This window comes from Euwallacea similis, chromosome 18 (genome assembly GCF_039881205.1).
Source record: "Euwallacea similis isolate ESF13 chromosome 18, ESF131.1, whole genome shotgun sequence".
NCBI classification, from domain to species: Eukaryota; Metazoa; Arthropoda; class Insecta; order Coleoptera; family Curculionidae; genus Euwallacea; species Euwallacea similis.
Window position 1 is genome coordinate 831130 of NC_089626.1, and position 22587 is coordinate 853716.

Consider the following 22587-nt stretch of genomic DNA (forward strand, 5'->3'; position numbering starts at 1 on the left):
GCTTTGTCGGCACGAATATCCCCAGTCCGATATTAAACTATGCCACCAAAGTATGTACCGGTCTGTTGTCCAAGTTATATCGTAATACGTCAGTGACATTTATCGGAATATTTGCGCGACGAAAATATTTCCGTTTGACTCGTTTCCACTGAAAATTGTCAGATATGTTCAGACTTATCTCGCACAACTTCTCCCATTCGGAATGCTGACAAATGATTTTTAAGCTCTCAGTATCGCCATCGCGTCACACGCTCTTTAATCTACCAACATGGGTTTTGCCGTTCACTATTATTAATGCATTTCATACGTTTTTTTGCGAATGCAAATCGAAGTCGAAATTCTAACTCTTGCGCTGTTAGGAATTTTTAAATTACCTCCAGACCATATTGATTCGACTGTCAAACCTACAACCTAAAAGTAATATAGTTAATTATAGAGGACGGTCGTTAAGAGAGTTAGACGACTGAAATGATTTATTCGATTATTTTCAACGGACAGTTACGCCCTTTGATACTTTGTAATGACCGACCGCTCTGACCGCTACGAATGTCAACTGGCTCCGACATAGGAATTGGCTTCGGGGTAAGAGAATTCCTACATAGTTTAAAATCCCCACAAAAATAGCGTTTTGCTTGACAAAGCACAGGTCTGAGGTCTATATCAAGTCCCAATTTACATAAATTTGTTAAAAGCTCTGCGGCTCCCTTTCCTTTCGTTTCGAAACCGCTATGGTTTTGATTCGGGGCGGTGCAAAATTCATGTAAAAGTGGTACAAACTTAATACACAATCAAAAAGGATAATTTCTAGAAAAATGGCACTTAGTGCTGAAAGTTCTTTATATCACTGTTGGTACCGTTAGGTGGACCACGGTAGCAGGCTGTCGCGGGAACATAGAAATTAAATACGTTTTATAGCGGTAATTATGTGAGATATTAAGATTACTTGTATTGTAATAGGAATAAATTACCATAAGAAACCGTACTGGCATATGCAACGGTACTGCAAAATTAACTTAATCAGTACAAGATTCATTTAGTAATTACCTATATTTTTGTTATTCATTATATTCGTGCGTCAGCACTGACTTCTATAAAGTGTGCTGCAGCATTTGCCACTGGCAAGGAAATAAGAGAGTATTGCTGAGCATAACGGGTCGAAGACAACACAGCTTAACCAGAAAAACTGCAATTCTTTTCTTTTTGAATTTTTTTAAACAATTTTATACCACTTATGTGCTACGTCTTTGCAACTCTGAATCTTCAGAGTCCAATTTTACGGATTTCGCAGTTTTCAAATATAACGTGAGAGCTCCGACAAGTGTTCCAGTCGTGCTAAACAACCCCAAGTGCCACTGAACTGACACTCTTTTGTCTGAAAATTTCTATAACTGCTGAGAAACCAAGTACATCATTGACTTTCAAATATACAAAGTGATTTTTTAATGGAGGTTAAGCTTTTCGATACGTTGCAGGGTACCATTGAGGTGGTCTTAGAAAAATAATAAGAAATTCCATCTGCTTCCTTTTTTTAGTTATTCGTTAAAAACGGAATTGGGAATTTGGTAACATATACATATATTGAGAATAGTTGGCATGATGTGGATACATAAATAAAAGCGCTGTTTGTTATACCGAATGCGCGCAATGCCGATTTAATTGTTGGCAAACATTTTCAAAACATCCTTGCCAAATGCATATTTACATCACCTTGATAGAAAAATTCCGATTTTAAAGTATAAAAAATTAGCCCAAAGAGAATACTTTGGGTAATTTTTATTACAGACAACTATTGAAGACACGTAACTTTCTATTAAAAATTATAGAAGTTGTAAATTTTTAAATAATCAAGAAAATGGGTTCTCAAATTTACTTCTTCATATCTTAGTGGACTATAGAAATATACTTGAGTTTGGTGAAATGTAGCGACAAACGGTTTCAGTATGATTATCAGGGGAGCTGACAGGTTTCTTCCTTTAAATTGGGATCTTAAAATACTGGCTCGCCTGCGGTTTAGGGAAGTGTGGCGTGTGAATGGTTCCTGCGAGTGTGTTGAAAAAGATCCTAGGAGTAACGAAAGCAGGAGAGTATTGGGGGTACTTTTAATCGAGAAATACAGGGTTTTGGTAATCAGGACCTGGAATGTTATACATCACTTTTGGCCAGAACCTACAGAGGATTTCGAGGCGTAATTGATGTACAGGGTGTTTTATTAGGAATTCCAGGCTACCTTAGAAATCGGTTAAACTAATACTGAAATTATTCCTTTCTTTATAAATATATTATATATTAGTTAAATACAGGTAAGGATAGGCAATGCTAACATGTATACGAATAACAACTTACAAAAAGTTACTAAAACATAAATATTGAAATAAATAATCATGCGAAAAAACAATGAACACTAAATTCTTTGAGAACAGCAATCGATGATGCTTAAGATCGTTCACCTTATGCACTCTTTGAATTTTGGAATTGGAAATTTACGAGCTTTCGATGCGTTTTTATTTTCAATTTCCTTCTTCCACGCCTCAGTTTTCGAAATTTTGCCAAAGAAGTTCCAAACCACCAGGTTCTCGTCTATACCAAGTGAAGCTGAAAATTGATGCACGACAAAAAAGCGATTTGACTTACTGCCCTAATTTCTGCGTACCTAATTGAGTTCCAGTACCGTCCCACGCAACATGGGGTACCCGCCCTAAATGGTACCTGACCTCATCAACTCTGGTACTCAAGTTTTTGAAAACAGTCAAGATATTGTAACCGTTGTTATGGTTTTTTGGATTCTCGTAATAAAAGCTCACCTAAGAAGGGTGTTGAAATATACAAATGTCGATAGTTTTAGCTGTAACTGCTTGCCACTAGTTCGCCTGATAGGGGATTGAAAGTGAGACAATCCAACTTACAATCATCGGGACTTTTGAAGTAGGGGTGCACTATGTTACTGTCGATAACTTTACGTGTTTTTACGTTATGTATGGTGATGCGGTTATTTAGTTCTCCCACTGCAAGAATTGAGTCGTCCCAAGGATGCCACGCAGTGCTCTAAAATCAGTTTCTCATAGGAGCAAGGCAACTCAAAAGCAACTATGATATTTCATTTATTTATAGGTAATTCTAATATGCATAAAGCTGAGAAGAACGCGTCGTGCATTGTGCGGTTTTTCATAAATTATGTACAACACAGCAAGGGCTATGTAAGCTGTGAAAATTGATGCAGGTGCCCAGGTCTGTAACCAAATTCTACCAAAAACTGAACCAAATATCAGCCGCGAATCTAAAAAAACTATCGGCGTTTTGCTGCTTTCAGTGGACCACCCTGTATATTTTTGACTGCTTTGGATGAAATAATTTTTGCTTTAATGTTGAAGAATCGTTAACAATACCGATGTGGACGAAAACATACATTTTCAATACTTTGGATTTCCACTTTAAAAGCTTTTGCTCCACTTTATTCACATCAGCCGTTATTGTCTAGTTTACCCTTATCAATTTTGTGGAAGGTATTACACTTCTTGATGATGGGAATTCGTCAATGAGTGGACCACCAATGAAAATGTCCCCGGTTAAGGTAGATGCAAGGTAATATGTATCATTACACGAGACCTTTAGGTCAGCAATCGCGCCTTGAAACTCATATGGCATGAATTGTGGCATCCCAGTACCATATGGCAGCAGAGTTATGGCTCCTCTTGAACATCCCATAATAAGAGATCCCGAATTTGTCCACTGGAGGGTCGTTATATAGCACCAAATACATTTGCATTTAATTGTGATGATAACCTGCAACTTGACTTTTCTTACCAGATTAAGTGGACTTTAGATATGTAGCTACCTTCAGTGTTTTGGCATCTAGAATACTCATCAAATTCTGGCATCTGGACACAGCTAATCGCTCACCAGATGAGTCAAATTTCACGCAAAGGGAAAGCGTGTTGTTCATTTGCGTACTCGTTTTTTGACCGCTTTCAAATGAATATAAGTGCAGTTCGCCGAGGAAAATTGTGGCGATATCTCCATTTTTACCCCAGTCCATTAGATGTCGGTCTAAAATTGATGATGAACATCGAAAGAGTTAGCAGAGAAATATTGCTTTTGACTTGCATGAAACTATGTCCACCTCATCGATGTTTGGCATATCAAGGATGGTTTCCGGTTTACTTATCAAGGGTTTTTTTCTTGCGTATACAGGCCAGGAAGGCGTTGACTCACCATATGGCTTGCAGCTCGACTTGCTCAATTTAAAGGGTTGTCTCAGGATTTTTGAGTGATGAATTCCTATGGCGTCTAAAATCCTGAAAATGATGGCAATTGAGGAAAAATCTGCGTCAATTTTTGTTTACCTGAAACCTCCTGCGGAGACATGAAATAGGTGCTAAACGGGGTGACTGAGAATAGTTTTTGCTTGTCGCGGTAATTTTTTTTTATGAAACAAATAACGAATATTTTGTCAGGTAAATGGTGGGCTATTTAACATGCGGCAGCTTGATATCTCGAAAACGAAGCGTTTTTGAGCGACCACTAGCCTGGAGAGCTGGTGGCCGCAGGTTCAAATCCGGCCCAAGGAGGTAGACTTTTTTTGCACGTTTTGTCTTATACAGCATTATGCGAATTAAATTCATTTTTATTGCTACTTAATATTCGACTTACATGTGCTTATACGCGGCAATATTGAATGCTTTTAGAGCCGTATTGACAAACTCCGGTTCCACTTTGTCACTTTCCTCCTCATCTTCGATTTCACTCTCGGAAAGTATGTTAACAGAATGCACCAAATTAAAGTATGCTACGTCGCTATTTATCCTGGCTGGGATAAAACGATCGCACCATTTTTTCTAAAAGGTGAGTGTTCCAGTTTGATGTTTCGGAAAAAATTTCTAACTCACAGATTCAACATCCATACTGATGCTTTAACCTATTTTTTTATAAATACGTATTAATTTTATGTTTAAAGCGAATGTATGCATGGCAGGAGACATGTGAGATAAGTAAATAAACCTGGCTGATGAAAAAAATTGTTGGGCAAAAAACAGGCAAACAGACACATTTAAGTGTACGAGGGGGGCCCAAAGAGTGCTTCGGCAAGGCACGTCCTGCAACAAGATTACTCAGAATGGAAATAAAAAAGAGTACACCCCGTATACGTCAACAGCCAACCCTAAGTCTCTTGCACTTACAAGCGAACATCTTTCTTATTTCTTTGTCATATTTCGCCTTTGCCAGTTCAAAGGCGATATAATTATGAATTCCAGGGCCTTGGGCAAGTAAGCGATGTACAAAGTCAACGTTGCTGTACACGAACTTTTAATTAAAACAAACTGACAAACTCTTATATGCAGATCAAAGTGGCTTGGAACAACATCTATAAAAGATGTACAAGATATTTCTCGTTACTTCGCTTCCATCAACATTATTTTTATATATGATGTTGTTCTATATTTTTCGTTTAGCATGTAGTTGGGTTTAAATAATGAATCTCACTATAATGGTTTATATTTACTTAAATGGCTTAATTTATTTCAAATTAAAGGCATAACAATTTCTGACTTTCTTGGGCACCCTTCTGAAAGTTGCTCCCCACCCCCTCTCAATTTTTCAGTATTTTTCAAATTGGTTTTTGGCGTCTTATAACGGTTTCCAGTTTAACAGTTTAACACGTACTAACATCAACTTCGCTTTTTCTTTTTAATAAATTAACAAATAAATGTTTCTTCCGCGCATTTCTGCATATTCGAAAAGAGTGCCCATCATATGTCTATTACGATGATATATCAAAAGCTAATACACATTTTAGATTGAATATCTGTATTTTTGATGCAGTTTGCAGTTCCAGACATTTGCGTAATGTATTTTCCGAGATCGGCTAAATGAGGAAAGTTTTAAAGAACTAGATTTAGCAATTTAAAGCATTTTCAAGTTTTGAGCAATTTATATAATTAATCATAAAGACTGCTGAAAATGGTATCAAGCGGGATCTGTTGTACGATGTTCTTCATCAGAAGTGCGAAATTTTAAAAACCACCTACACTATGATAGTGTCTTCTTATCTGGCGATTCTTGTATTGTACAGAAGGGCGATTGATTGGGGAAATTGCTCACACTCCATTTTCTCAAATCCTCTTCCACCCTCTCTTTTATTACAATCAACGGAGTGGCCCTAAAGCAATCAACGGATTGCAAATTTTCCTTTTTTATTATTATTGCTTTATTTATATTAATTCCTTTCCAGAATTTTCGAACCTTCTTTGCTAGCCGACTTTGATAGTCCTAAAAGATGAAGTCACAGATAGCTAGACACTTTTTGTTATTTAAGTCTTGTCATAAAGCGCACACTCACGAGGCAGGCGCAGTTACGCTGAAAGTGACTTTACAGTCGCTCAGGGTAGTTTTTTATCTATATATTCCACACCCTGACTTTGGCCAACGTTTCAACACCAAAACTCATTTTTTGCAGTAAATAAATTTTCTATTGAACTAAAAGGTGAAGTAAAATTTCGACCACACCCTGTAGAAAAACATAAAACCGTTTGGGTCAAATTCTTAAACATGTCAAACGTGACTGACGCACATATTTTGAATGCACTTACTGCCCTAGGCTCCTACTGTTACAGCACAATCATTGAAAATGGATTAGAGTAATATGTTGTATACAATGCGGTGTGCAACACCCATTTATATTACTTGAGAAGATATTTTTACTGTAGAGTATTTGAACTTATTTAGAAAGCAAAACATGGGTCATTAGAAAACGCTTTGGCTCAAACATATTGCTCAGGACTTTTAATAGATTTAACAGTTAATGTGCCCATACAGGACGATCTGAAATAAAAGTCCAAGGCATTTGTGTCCAATTTTTAAAGGTGTTTCAACGTCGGGCAGATTTTCAAGAACTATATAATTAGGCGTTTTTCGACTCGGACAAAACTACGGTCTTCTTCGAGACCATTTGCTCTAAAGGTCTTTAAAGGCGATTAAATTTTCACAAAATGATTAATCACCTTTAAATCATTCCAACAGTTGTACATAATTACGAACTATGAATTGTTTTTGGTAATGATAGGGCCCAACATAGCTTTATAATGCGAGGGCAAACCCAATATTTAAGAAAATTAAGCTCCTGTCATTCGCAAACTCTTCGGTTCAGCTGTTCAAGAAATATGTCCCGTATTATTGTTATTACCACCTATGGAACAGATTCTTTCATACTTGGCGTAGGTGCTTGTTTTCTAACAAAGGCCGTTTGACATTAAAATCGTTTTGAAAAATAAGAGGTTCGTTTGCTAAACAGTAGGCAAGCCTATTAATCACATGATTAAAGTTAACAGTGCTGGCATCAACTCCATTTAAATGCAAAGCGATAACTTTAAAGGTTAAAGTGTGTAATTAAAGCCTCTTTTTTCGACGGATGCATTTCAAATAAGTGAGATCGTGTTGGAAAAAATGTAACCGTGACAAAGTAACAGTGACACAATGAAGGCGTGAGGACCCCATAAAGATTACTTGATCTACATATTTTAGCTTAACATCCTTGTCGTGAAACCGTTACAAGTATTTCGTCTTAGAATTTGCATGAATCTACATCTTTTCTAGCTGCATATCGATTTTTCTTCTTAAGTAGACTACGCAAAAACTTTCTCAGAATTTTCATTGTGATATAATCAAACGTAGGTATTGTATTTGCATGTTAGCGCTAGAGTTACAAGAGCACGTCTTATCTGGCCGAGAGGAGAATGGACAGATTTTTATCAGAGTAATTGCCAAAACATAACACTGCACTTAAAGAAGGATGGAAGTTCCGCTGGGGAGCTTGAAAAATGCTCTTCATGGTATGCCTGGTCTATGTGAATTCTGATGGGTAGCTTTAGATTTTCAAATAGTCACTTTTAACAAAATCTCCAAGATTTTCCGATAAAATTACCCACAGTTGAGATCTTCACCTTCACTTGCATGTTGAATCCAACACACGAAAATGGTGTCCTTGACTACGTATAATTCGTTCAAAAACGCAAACTAGACTATAGAACCACATACAGACTAAATCGCCGCAGTAGGTGGATGGAAAAATCAAAGAATTTTATTGTAGTACTTTTGTGGACGCCTATTCGGCCTGTATACAAAAATTATACGTTTTATAGGGTAAACTAAACGCAGCATTAAACTTAATTTAACTAAATAATTGTAATTTGGGCTGAAAGGCCGCCATGCATTAGTGTCCCTAATGACGTCATTTTGTCGCGAGAGACAGGTCACGCGCCGGCGCATATTGCTCGACGTAAATGGTCATAGTCGCTTCCTCCAATTTGGTAGCCATGGGTGAGTGTCTTGTTTGCTCAAATTGAGCCTGAAAATAGGAAAATTCGTGTGCTAGATACAACTCTTCTACATCATTAGGTATACATACTTCTAAATGATTTTCTCTAAATAGTCTAGGTAAATTTTGACTGTTGTTTCTAGTGAGCAACAAATTCATATTATTATTGATAATAATTAAGAAATTAAAATATTAATGCGTTTAGCTATAAAGTGGGGAAAGATCTGGTACACCTCACAGACCCCGGCAGGCGCCATTTAATATTTGTTTATAGGGATTTTCTAGTTTAATAAGAATAATAATATCTAATAAAGTATTTATGTTGTAAAACGATCGCTTCATATACAATACCTATCTGTCTTACAAATGATCATTTTTGGAACAGTGATAGTTATATAATCGATGGAAAATGGTTCAATGGGAAAAACTTGCCATTTTTGGAGTTTTAACATGCCGGAAGCGGCCTTGCTAATTAGAGTAAGTGTCGAAACTAACCATCAGGTTGGGTAGCGAGTTATGCAAACTATCATACTAGGGAAACGAGGTTCCTTTCCAAGAACTGAACCAAGTCGGATGAGCGAGGTATTTCAAACTGCTGACGTATGAAGTGCACCTTGTTCCAGAATTCATCATCAGGGTCGAGAGTTGTTACTCATAGAAAGATACAAATAGTGATTCGTCAAGGCAAAAGTGACTAAGGAGCATCCAAACTGTAATTTGAAATTTCATCTTGCATATTAGTGACTTCAGGAACCATAAGCGAATAAACTAAAAAATTTGATTCAATAATCATTTTTTGACACGCTACAGGCTATTGCATAATAATACATCAACAGTTCCAAGGGTGAACATGTGGATGATTTTAAGAAAAAACCATGAATATGGATCCATTTTCGCTTTTTTGAAATACAGGCGTTTCCTAATAAGCCGTCTCCGGTCTTAAATACTTTTTTGAAAATTGGGGAGCATAAAATAGGCGTAGAGGCACATATTTCAAGGGGAAACGGGGTTTTTAATTTCACCAGTGGCGTACTCCACCCTGAACAATTTCAACGAAAATATGACAAATGGACCACCCTGTATTTCAGACAGGAAGCGAAAATGGACCCGCGTTCGTACGAGCTTTTTCCGCAAAACCATCCACGTATTCACTCCATTAATTTTATCATGTTATTGTGAAACACCCTGTACGGGAAATATATTGCGGATAACTTAGAGACAAACATTAACCATGCACCTAAAGAGTTATGCATAATTACAGGCATTATCTATGCTGGTGACTAAATGATAAACTTTACGGAACTACCTTCACAAATTGCATGTTTAATATGATAATCTAGTTAGGTTTACAAGGGTCATAATTCACGTTTGGAATGTTGAAAAAATTGAAAAGCTGACGCTTAATGCCAGCTTAGGACAGGTTGTGTGAACAAATAAGATTTAGTGTTGTGGAGAAATCAATAAATAAAGGCAGAAAAGATAAATTCGAAAGGTAATTTTCAATGCAAATATGACTAATAGCGATCTATCCAAATTTATTACTATGCATTTCTTGTTTTACAATTTGTAAGCCATTAATGCAGATATTTCTAATTTACCTCACGATTCTGATGAACTTGACTCATTAGGAGATTATGCAAATGAACTACACCTCATGTTTTTTCTCGCGCGCGATTGTAAACCACACACGATATAAAACTATCGCAGATATTGGTTATATAAAATAATCATTACGACCGTTACGATGATAAATAACGTATTTTATCTTTGAATTTTGACAGATATTATCGAAATTTTTAAAATATTACGTTTATATAAACCTCTAATAATAGCAGAATGACACCAATGCGAGCACGAAAGGCAAAATTGCACTAGCGAATAGGAATGCGAACATATCATCCGCAAATTGAGAAATCGACCTAATGATTTATCATTAAATTTTCGTAATCTTGCCTTTTCGCTGTAATGCATCATTGCTCGTAAAAATAATACCTGCGTTATTTATTTCTGTTACAAAACGAATTTTACACCACTGTACGCTAAAATAAATCAAGTTGCTCTTTATGTACCTTTGGGACACAAAATCCATTATAATATCTAACAATCTTCTACGTGGGTGCTAATAATAACAAATGACGATGGTAAATGAGTTTCTTAACAATCATTCTATGCACTCAATCAAACTAACTAATCTTGTTAATCAATGTTTCAAGGTGATTACTATGAATATTACCGTGCATTTTACCTATTTATGGGACTTCTTATCGCATTCAATAAGCGGGTTTCCAGCAGATGCTTATTAGGCCACATTGGACACTTAACGTTTTACCTCGGAATAAGGCCTCATTGTATTATTGATTGTATGATTTACGATTTTAGAGCATTGTCGGATGAACACATTAATCTCACAGCACCGGAGTCCGGAGTTTGGGGATGAGGGATCCTGGGAATAACGTCAACATGATGTGCGCTTATTAACTTTCTTATAAAGATTGCAGGACTTGTGTCCTGCCCAGGGAACGATCTTGAAATTAGCGAGTCTGGTTTTGGAGTGTCAGGACTTTTTGTGGCGCCCCAATGAAATTCCCCATCGAAGGTTTTTGATGGCGCGAGACTGTAAGAAACTTCATGTACCATCCCGTATATGTAAAAAGTTGCAGGATGATCATGAGTGTCTGTAGATTTTCGTTTTAGAGCGTTCGTGAAGGTCGACTTACTTGAGTAAATATAGATTCGCAGGGCGGTTACGTGTGCGAAACCTAGAGAGGGCCTCTTTGGAGGAATGTGCGGCAGGTCCCAACGGCGTGGAGTCGACCGACTTCTTTTTAGCATTAGAGCTAGAGGATGAAGTCAAATCCGACTAGTACGAGTTTGGAACGAGCAAATTCAAAAAGTCTTGAAGACGATTCCTGTATCGAAATTCTGTTTGCTGATCTTTGTGCTCTCGCCCAGCAACGCGACGAGTTGACCCTCCTTTGCTTTGCAAACAGACGGTATCCGGTAAATACACGCTAATTTGCAGTTCGACTCAAGCATCTCCTCAAATATCTCACTGGAATCCTACTTCTGACACCGATTGTTGCGATTGCGGGGGTTCAAATGATTCCGTCAAACTCACTCTTAATGCAAACACAATTTATTAACTCAGCAAATTAACACAATTACCATTCGCCAACTAATACTCCACACATCTAATAAATCACTATTTCATTATTAAGTGCTTTAATATCGCTTATTACAATCGCTTCGTACTTGTAGCTGTACAAGTCTTAGACTTCCTTACTCTGAGCAACGGTTTCCTTATACAGCTAAAGATCTTGTGACTAGAGGATGCCACAATTTTCTTACCAACATGCTAATATTAACATGAAGAAGCATGCCAGAATATTCGACATACATAAAAGGAAGTAATAAATCTCTTTGTCGTGCCGCCGCCGCGATAAAACCCTTTTTTTGCATCCGTCTTTTATCCGCGGCGGCGTCACTCTAGCCGCAACAACTATAGTATTATCTCCGGTTGACAGTTGACAATTTTGACACGTTCCATTGGTCTTGGAGCAAAACGGCATTCGAATCGCGCTGAAAACTGGTTTACATGGCGAAATTGGAAAGTCAATATGTTTTCAGAACATTTCCAATTTGCATGGAAACGCAATAATTATCAGCCTCCCTCTGTGTTCACCTGTAATTTAGATCAAAATCTGCAGGAATAAAAGCTATTGAACCTTCAGAATATCGTAGTAACAATGTTTTAAGAAGGCGTTCAATTACTCAAACTCCTAGGGCTCGCAACCATAAGAACAATAGGCAAATTGGACATCAAACTACTAACTAGAGAAAGGCGTTGTTGCATTGGCCGTGTTTTTAACCCGAGAACTAAAATAACAATTTGCACACCTTACTTTATAATAAATGGTTTTGACCAAACTGTGGTCTGGTTGTAAGTTACATCACGTTAGCGCCTTGATAATTATTATCCTTCGGTTGGGCATGGACTATCGAGGCGATCTGAGAGCGTGTGAACCGGTGAAAGTGCTAGATGACAGTACCAGTACCGATCCGAAGCGTACCGGCTACATATATGTCTATGGGTAATCACCGTGATTATCAGAGGTACTGCTTGGTAGTAGGTACCTGTACTGCTATACTGAAGTTGCACTTCTTGTCGTCGATGGTCACGTCATAGACGTCCGGAGAAGAAATACCGGAGCCTTCCATCATTCAAAGTCAATTTAGGGCGATAACGTATCAAAAGCTTTAGAAAGCTGGAACCGGGAGGCTAAATGTTAATGGTTCTCATAGAGGCGTAACCTTTGGAAATTGGCTTATTCATCCCATTGATGTTGCGAAATACACACTATTACAGCCGACACGAAAATTTATGCTTAAAGTACCAAAACCTAGAAGCGGCGACTATGGTGCGTGGTCATATATTACTGCTATTTGGAATTCGCACTTATGGAATTCTTAAGAATTAACGAAGCGTTCGTAAACAGACCCATGTGCATGCTCAATTCCTGTCTATAAGCTAATAAAAGGAAGAAAGTAATGCTACTATTCGCATATTCATCTTAACTCGAGTTTAATTGTGAAAGGTGGCATTTCATTACGTCCTATCCATGTTGTGTGTCAATATTTACATGTTGATTTGTTCCATTGTGATTTTGATGTAATGCTCTTTGTAAATAAGGAAAGATGTTTTAACTTGTATGCAAAAATGTTACCAACCTATGATCAAACTAACCAGTCATAATGACTATACACTTTAATTTTAACATAATTTGACGTACACAGTGTGTTCCATGGACCTAGGCGCAAGCTATATTTTTTTAAATGATTTTTGAACAGTTTGCAAATAATTTTACAAAGTATTCCAAATTTAAATGGAAATTCATAGAGACTTCAATTCAATTCATGAGTAAATCTCATAGATATCCAAACCCTAATCGAAATACATTTGGAAATGTTTTTCAGACATATAAGCCATGGTCTAGAAGAACTGCTTCCTGACCTTACGGTGGGCACTTTCTCAAGACCATGAGATAACATACGAAATGTCTCTCGACATTGACTGAAGCGCGAGCTGGAGATGCCTGGATACTTATTTGCTCTTCCCTTGGGGGAAGGGGGCGGAGACCTGCGCACATGGACAGTGAAGAACACACTTCCAATTCGGGTTAAGGGCAGTGATTTCTCCCATTCTGTTAAGGTAGCCATCCGAGAATACATGTACTACATAGGTTACAGTAGATTTCTTTGCTTATGTCGATCTGCATCATCTTTGATGATCCGTGTGTCTTGTTAGTATTTCGCTTTGTAGTGTTCATAAATCCAGAAACACCGCTACGTGAAAACCGGTATGTCCCTGATTCCCACAAGGGATCTCTTTTATCATTGGCTGACTTTAGATTGTCCTATTACTTCGTCCGTCACCTCGTCGCTTTTGAAAACATCCACCGCAGTTGTGGACGAAACGTCCGGAGGCAACATCACTGGATCACGGCTAATATGTCTGGAAAATATTTACTATTCTGTTATCTTTGCAAATACTTTAAAAATTGCTAGAGGTATCCGCCAGTATAGAACTATCAACGATGTATTTACAGACCTGTGGACAAAAATAAACTTTTTGCAATACATTACTTTCTACACGATTTTTATGACGCCCTGTATATCTAGAAGTTTTTGCAAGTTAGATCGCTTTTGCTCGTTACCAGAATGTATTGCAATTATTTCGCAATCAGTGGCATCATTTTCACGTTTTTCGTCCTTTTTTTTTGGTTGCTCTTAGCATATTTATTGTTACGATGCAAATATGCATTACATAGTGCAGAGCAGAGCGAATATCAACGTAAGAGCTAAGGACCTTTTTAATTATCTATCAGAGGTAGAACTTAAAGTAAATAACATTGCAAAATCCTTAATTTTTGCAATTGTAACAGACAGACAAGTTTCTTTCAGTGGTACTTGAATTTTTGGGAAAATCGCCAGAGGCAGAATTTCCTCAATAACATAAGCTTTGGGCAGTACTAGCTTTATGAGTGGCAGGGGGGGAAGATGGGCGACGGCCCAGAGTGGAGGACTTTCCTGCTCGGCGGTAATTTTTGGAGGGTAAGGGGCGGCGATTAAAAATTTCAGCCCGGGCGCTAGACTTGCTAAGGCCCACCGTGTCGCCGCTCAAAGTTTAAAAAGTCACAAGAAATGGGAACCTCCCCCCTTTGACATTTTTCGAAAAAAATTTGAAATTTTCGATGTGCTGTTTATCGATCCAATGGACTCATATGGGTTCCATATATATCTCGGTTGTGGTCGTGGAGCCTTGGAAAGGCACTTTTTTCGAACCGTCATTTTTGACATCGAAAAATCGCAAAAACTCCAAAATTATGCTGTATCTCGGAAACTTTATAAGATATCGACAGGCAGTTTGCGGCATCATAAAGAGCTCGCCGAGGCGATTAATTTGAGCCATTTTTTAAAGGCGATTGCTCCACGTCTGCCCGAGTAAGCGCGGTTCGAAATCTGAAAAAATGGTTTCCTCTCCGCTTTGGCGTTCTTTTTGAAAAAATTTCGATGTGCCGCGCTTACCATCCACGACACGTCTCTACGTGCGCCAAACATTTGCAAAAACCGGTGGAGGAAGTTATTTCTCGCGATTAAATAATGTTCACATTTGTGAGCATCTCGTTGCGGTTTTTCATATAAATCAGTCCATTGTGGCAAGGTTTGTTCTCATGTACGTAACCACTCATTCCGAGATAAACCACGAAATAGCCGGCGACCTGGTCACAGTACTACCGATTGTCTGCACCCAAATAAATTGATCGTTTGAAGACAACAGCGGGTCACGTCGTTTTTTAAAGAGCGTGTTGTCATCAAAACCACTTCGGACATTCTGTAAAGGTCACGCATTCGTTCGTTACCCGTTAAACGAGCCCATAAGGAAAAAACTATCACGATAAGATAACCATCGTGATTTTCTATAAATTCTGATCATCTACCAAGCGATACATAAATGTGACGGCTGTCAATAGTTCAAGCAAACTTCGTGGGTAATTCATAATAATTCAGTGTGTTTTTGTTGACTTTCTCTCTCTCTCTCTGCCTTGTCCCCGTAAATAGTGATGGTTTGACCAATTACAATTTATGGGCCTTTGATCTGGTTTGGGCACATGCAGTGAATTGAATAATAGTTTTATTTGAGTTTGTCGCAATTAATAAAGCGAACGAAAATAGTTTCGACATTTTGGCGATCGAGGACATGAAAGGAGCCTGAATCATAACGGGTGATGTTTCGGTAATTGCGTCATACATGGTTCAATGGTTGGGCCTGGCAAGAGACATTTTTTATTTATTTACGCAATTAGTTTTAAATCACGACCGTCATCGACCTTAATACTACGGATAGATCAGTTTAAAATTTCTCACGGTTCTTGGGTTTAGGACCATTTGTCATTTTAATACCAAGATTGTTAAGAAGGACAAGTTTAGCCTTTGCCGTCGAGTCTATTTATTTCTATTTCATGCACAATGGATGTAATATTTAAGCAAGTTTCGAGCCGAACAAAAACGCGACGTATTTTTACACCAGTTTTGCGTGGAATTTTTAATAAGTGACGAAACAAATTGTGATGTTTCCCAATGAATCCTCTAAAATGAATCTCGGAATTTGCCCGCGGCATACAGCGTTCTAACGATGACCTAACTACAGCTCCTCCCTTGTCATCACCGGATTCCTAAGCCTTCGCTGGGAGCAACCTAGGGAGGACTGTTCCCTCCTCCCTTTGTCCTGCCACTAGACCTGAAACCTAATCAGTTTTGAGGAAGACACGCACTAAGTGATACTGGCTGAGTGTCTTCTCTTACGAACTCTGAACCAATTTTCCGCCAATCAGCAGGCTAAAATGCATGAATGGTACTCAATTTTGTAAAAAACCTCGCCGTGTATATAATCTGTTTAAAGCACCCGGGGATAACTTCGTAATATATCTTTCTAACCGAAGCTCAAAACTTCGCAATTTCGCCTTGTTTTCGCACGTGATAGTTCAGATTAAACTTCTAATAAATGAGAACAACTTTGTCATGTCTACAAATCCAAGGAGGTATACGACTAGTTTTTCAGTAATCGATGAAAATGCACATCGATACGAATCATCAAATAAATGTCTTTAATTACTGCAAAAAGGGGACTAATTGGGAATAACGGTGAATAAAATTTGGGCATAAATAAAAGTTGGCAATTCCTTTCGGCGCTCCGCCTAATCCATCTTGTTATCCCCTAAGCCATAGTTGTAATTAAAGAGCATCCTCTAACAAGAGCAATATATCTTCGAAATTATCAATTTATACATCCGCATCTGTGACAATTTTAATTTTTTGTCATTAAAATCTCGTTGAGCCAAAATTTATTTCGCTAATTAATTCAAAAAATTAACCACAAGCCCCGGATAAGACTCTTGAATGTCTTAAGTACCCTCTTTCCCTTTAATTCAGCAAGACACATTTTTTCACGTCCGAATTTTCTTACTGATCCGACAGTTTTTTAATTAAAAAGTCCTCCTAATGTTTTCAAGATTCATTGTTTTTGAGATTCATAGTTTCTATCTAACTTAATAGGAGACATTAATGATTAACTGAGGGCGCAAAATCTCCAGGTTTGATATATAAATAATGTTTAGGATCTCATTATAGGTGATTCAAAAAGGTAATATCGATCCTGAAAACTTTTAAAATGTGCTGGTAAAACGAGCTAATAAGTTCCGTTCAGCGTTTCAAAACTTGGCGTAACGAACAAATAAAACTCGGGCATTTCATAATCAAGATTAATATAATCCTAATTTGAATAAAAATTTTCCTTATAAGAGAAGCCGTTGACTAATTTAGTACCTTAAAAAGCCCTTCAAAACCCAGCAGCGCCCTGGAAAACATCGGTGAGTCTCAGGATGTTAAGGAGTGCGTTCGAAAGCCTGTATTGCCCATTAAGGCAGCAGCATCTATTTATCTTTTTATGCGCAATTACTGGATTCATAAATGACTAATTACTTGGCCACAACTGTTCAACAGAGGAAAAGTTTCTCCAACCCTTAAAGACGATACGATTTATTACTGTATTTTTCTGACACAAAATCTATATCTGGGATGTTTCTTTTCAGCATCATAAAGGGTACCTACAGACATTTATTTGTTACCCACTTTACATACTTCCATGCATAAATGCCACTATCGAGATCTAAAAATACTTTAACTAATGGAACTAATGGAATCACGGCGTGCAAGGTGTCCAATTCAGCGGTGAGTACGTGGATTTCGGACGCCGTATGGGACACAGACAGGGCTAAATCGAGGCCAATATGTGCGCTTTAATTGAAATAAATTACGAAAAGTGGAAAATTCCTAAGAATTTCCGAATTTGGTCTATCCTACAAATCCCAAAAACTAACAGTATTAGAAAGATCTTGGACAATCATTACGTCAAATGTCTTATTTACCATTTGGTCACTTGTCGTAATATTTCTGGGACACTCTGTATAAATGAAGTTTGATTTGATTTTTCAACTGAACCCGAGTTCAAGTGGCTCGAAAATGAAGTCGAGCCGGGAATCTCTAACAATATATTATCAGGCTTGCAAAAAGCCAAAGAGGCACCTACGACGTAATGCATACACCACAGAACCATCAAAGGCGAGATAAATCTGCTCGTCGAAGAAGGGTAACGCCACTGCGTGCCTAGCAGCAGCTTTAACCGGGAATTTGTATGACATGTGATGGTGATGGCGAGTCTCCATGTGGGTGAAAGGTGACTACATTCTACAAGTACACTGTCCGCGTACTACTCGCGGTACTCTGACAGCAGCGGTCGACTTAGCCGGGAGGGGCTCGCCAACTATAGAAATCAGCGCAGCGATAACACTCTTATTCTCAGAATGAATGTAACCGTGATGGAAAATTAATTAGCACGTTTTGTTGCGCTTATGTAACGCCCGCTCTTTACAGCAGTAATGCACCATGCTGTAACTGTAGATAGTTTACCCCACGGTCAAAAACTATCGTCGATTTTTGCTCTTCGCCGGTCTAGATGGTGTAGCGAAGCTGATATTGCCTGCAAGACTGGCGGACTTCTGGGCACTTCGTAATTGAACGGTGCAAAAAAGGAAATATTCTTTTGGTCGAAATAAGGAAGATTTTCTGTAAACATGTGTCTGGAGTCGCGTGATTTCCGAAATACTGGGCGTCAAAAAAATAACCCTCACAGACGTAACACCTCGTACTCCGCAAATTACCCAATTCCGGGCAGAAGCTCATACGGTTTTTTTCTTATTATTTTTTTTAAATCTTTCTTATTTTTTCCTCAAATTTGCACCATGTGTTTAAGAAACATCCTGTATAGGCCCTCAAAGGCAACGATCCTATCGAGGCGGCTTAATTCAGCCGGTGGAAGAGCCATAAGAGTTATTTTCAATAGAACATCTTTATCTCGGTTTCTCTGGCGAAGCCGTAACAATAAATAAAACCGATCATTAAGAATGGTGAACAAATCACAAACGCTAAAACGACAAGTTTATAATTAACCGAATATAGCAAACACAGAAAGCCATTATGCACCTCGATGTAGAATAGACATAATAAAGGACTATAGTGACCTCAGGAATAGAATTAAGGCCGGTGCTATAGGTTTGTGCTTCTCAAATAAGGTGAAACAGTTATGGTCGCCTGAAAGGTCAAATAATGAAACATTATAATACGTTCCGCACATGTGTATTTAAACAACTATCGGTGGACTTAATCTACCATCGTATACAGACATGCAAGAAGCATTTGCGGCATTTCTAAGACAGCAGGGCCTATGAGTGATGGTATGCCGCAAGGTGATCATGATCAACCGCTCTCAAAATGCGCCGTAATCAGTGTCGTACGCCTAAAATATTCTTGAGAGTTTCATTTACTCCAGACGATTTCTTCAGCCTTAGTCGGCCGTCTGGGTGCTTCTGCACCTCCTCCAGCAGTACGATTGGAAAGTTCGGGTCCAAGAATTCCAGGGTGTCGCTTTTGCTTCCACTAGTCGCAGGCCTCACTGTTTCCTTACGAAACGAACGTTCATAATCTTTTCGGTTTGCGAAATTTTTGAAATATCTTTCAGAGACATCAGCGCTCGGACGACAGACAGACGACAGAACGACAGAAGACAGTTCATACGTCAACTTCAGAATGACGCGCGATGATCCGTCAAACTGGAGACTTAAGTCCATGCAGCCCGCGTCCTTTCCTGGATACGAGAATCTGGAAGTTCATAGTCCCTGCGTTCTTTTTCCAAATTACTCGCCAGCGAAAGTGGCTTCAGCTGGGCTGGAAAGTATGCGGTATACTGACGCCTTGAACGTTCTCAAGAAACGGTACGCGGTAAAAATTAATTATTACCGCCGCGATGATCACTAGCTGATTATAAGGCGAACAAGGGGTCATTAGTAGTGATGCAAAGGAAGCAAAAGGGATATTATACCAGTTCAGCAGTGCTAACAAAAAAAGGCCCAGGCTGGAAGAACACGCTGTAAAATAAGCCATAAGTAATCCATTATAAGTTATTACCTCCTCAAATCCCTACTGTGTAAACGTCTAAAATAACAAGATATCATATCGCGATCGGTAATCTAAAAGACAAAAACTAGAAAAAAATCGGTATCGGGACAACGTGTCTCAGATAAGACAAATTGATGCTAAGTAATAAATTTTGCCATTGTCATTGAATATAAAAAGTTGAGCAACAATTCCGGTTTGATTGATTGTGTCCCTTGAAAAATAAAAAGACCTCAGCGCGATTTGAAACTCTCTCTAGCTCGGCATATGCATACCAATCGCTTGCAAGATGACAGTTGACAACGGAGTACATGCTTTTGATATACATATTGTTGGACAGGATATCTGATTGTCATATTTCACTTTGTTGCCGCTTGCTCGCAAATTTACCTTACGGCCGCATTTCCCGAGCACGAAGCGAATTTTTGAAAATCCTCGTAGATTAAAGCGTGTAACATTTCTCGGTGCCCATATCCCACAGATTCCTACGCGAGGACGTAAACTATAAAATGAAAATTGAAGTCGGAAGAGTTGGCAACGATGCGCTTTATGGTCGGTCCCATCTGATTACCTTCCCTGTAGCGGCTATCTAAGATCTTGTCTTTGAACTGTGACAATAATTTAAAATGCAAATCTTTATTTACTGGTAATTTTATCGCCAGCATATCATTTGGTTTAAGAGCATCCACGGCATGTTTCAGACTAAATGAATTTCGAATTTACGACGCACTGCATATCGATGCGTTAGAATTTCAATTATGTCATATGCCGACATATCAATAAAACCTTTGCAAGAATGTGTCTAAAATGAACCACACTGCATCAATAATGATGCAGGTTCCGCGAGGTCTTGTACGGACTCGATTAAAAATCGGGGAGAGGTTTTTCGGAGAGACGCACGCTATTGCACGCCGAGCGTTTCCTGACATTTATTCAATGTTTGGGGTGCCCCATCGAGAATCGAACAGCTAAATTTCAGGACTCCTACAGACGGACCGTTTGGTCGCCCCACCGGGTAGCGCCGCTCAGTCGCTGAAAAACGCATCTCATTTACCATAAATCCATTGATTTGAACTAACCTCTCCAGGCGAGTCGCAAATGGCCTTCGCAGGGTCTGAATCTAACTGTGGCCCACGCTGTATAGCATATTTCACTAACATCACGTCACTGGCGTTTTCCTTCTATCAGTCAAAAATCCTGGATCGGTTATTATAAAATGGTGGCGAAAAATCGTCTTTGAAATGTGAAAGGTCTCTCTAGAGAAAAAAATTATCTCAAAAACGGGTAGAGTCTAGAAATTTCGGCTTACTGGCGCAACTCTAAAAAAAAACGTTTTTGAGGTGAAGTCGGGAGACTGTCGCAATGAGAAATTCGAATTATTTGAGGTGATCTGCAGACCGCAGTTACGACAACCTCTCAAATGTTATCAAGTTGCGTGAAATAGTTTTTGAGATAATGGTTTTTCAGATTTTTACGACGCTTTGCGTGTCAAGGAGCTTGGGAAGTTCTCTTAAATGCGAATATTTCGAAAAGGACACGACAGAGTGTGGTCAAATTTGGTAAAAAGCTCCCGCACAAATCTTCGAATATCTCGAAAACAGTTAGAGTTAGACATACGATCGCGTATCGGTAATGCGTCCACTTAGAACAGCAGTTCTTTTGGTTGAAACTAAATAAATTAGCGCGTTTATGAAATCTCAGGAAAACCGAGAGGAAAAATACACAAATCGAATCAACAATCGATGCAGCTGTTTTAATTTGCCCAGCTCGTTACATTCTTTAACTTCCCATAACTTTGGGTGCCTCCAACCTTTAACCACTTATCTGTCCAAGCATACACTAAATGAGCAGCAAGAAAAACTTACAAGGTGTAACTGAGGCCCTCATTTGCATTTTTATTATACAGGGTCCGTTGAGCGGAAGATGCAGTTGGTTCGCAATAGACTGTCATCGTTCAAGGCAAGCGCCTGTCAACTCAAACGATTTCTGCAAGCTGTTTGGGATCCCACAGGGCAATATAAACTATCACTCACGTATCATATGAAATTGGTTGTCACATCTGGCTCTAACTACGCAAGTAAGAGCCCGAATATTAACTCTAAAAGATAGAGATTAGCGGTATTGGCAGAACGCTCTATTATGAAACCCTTCCTTCCTTCCACCCTTGCCGCCCCGTTTAAGGGTAAATGAAGACACGTTTTTAGTCACATAACATACTTAATGCGAAAAGTGAGACAAAAGGAGCTATTCGGAGGGTTAATATATTCACTTATACCAGGCGTTCTTTCGAGGCAAATAAATTCAAAATTTTTCTTATAACTTCATAACGCGACAACCCCTGAGCGAAATTAGGATTTATGAGGTCTCTGTCTAATATGAAATCAGTTAGAGGCCGCGGTGCCATAAAAAAACTTCCAACTTTGGCCCCCTTGTTAATAAAAATCTGGCGGGTAGGGCATTGTCATTATTAGGGCATACTCCTAGGCATCTCTTACGTTTATGCAGTGCGGAGTCCGTAAAATAATATGTTAATGTCACCCAAATTAAAAAGCATTGCGTTTTCCTCGGTGTTATTAACGCCTTTATTAGTTCGTTTAAAAGTTTTTTGCGGTTATGAGATACTTAGGGAACATCAATGGATTTGGAACTTTCCCACGTAATTTTATATCAATTAGGCGATATTAAAAGGGAAAATCGTGACAATTTTTGTC

The 22587-nt window shown here is 38.5% G+C and overlaps 2 protein-coding genes across 2 annotated transcripts in view; both read right to left on the reverse strand.

Annotated features, from left to right (window-relative positions):
* Positions 1 to 22587, reverse strand: part of Tmem63 (transmembrane protein 63) — a 109609-nt gene that overhangs the window by 54324 nt on the left and 32698 nt on the right. The gene's annotated exons all lie outside the window — the stretch shown is intronic.
* Positions 2289 to 4975, reverse strand: cort (cortex). Its single transcript, XM_066399153.1, has 8 exons — positions 4884 to 4975; positions 4648 to 4832; positions 4102 to 4292; positions 3833 to 4044; positions 3481 to 3780; positions 2857 to 3042; positions 2651 to 2801; positions 2289 to 2592 (listed from the first exon to the last, which is right to left on the reverse strand). The coding sequence occupies exons 1-8, from the start codon at positions 4896 to 4898 to the stop codon at positions 2444 to 2446; spliced, it is 1389 nt and encodes a 462-aa protein (XP_066255250.1). The 5' UTR covers positions 4899 to 4975; the 3' UTR covers positions 2289 to 2443.

Bases quoted from the DNA above. Each gene is read 5' to 3' on its own strand.
- cort (XM_066399153.1), bottom strand. The intron at 4,293-4,647 runs GTAAGTCGAATA...CATCATTTTCAG, and splicing joins ATTGCCGCGTATAAGCACAT to GATTTTAGACGCCATAGGAA. The intron at 3,043-3,480 runs GTAAACTAGACA...AACTGATTTTAG, and splicing joins CTTCCACAAAATTGATAAGG to AGCACTGCGTGGCATCCTTG.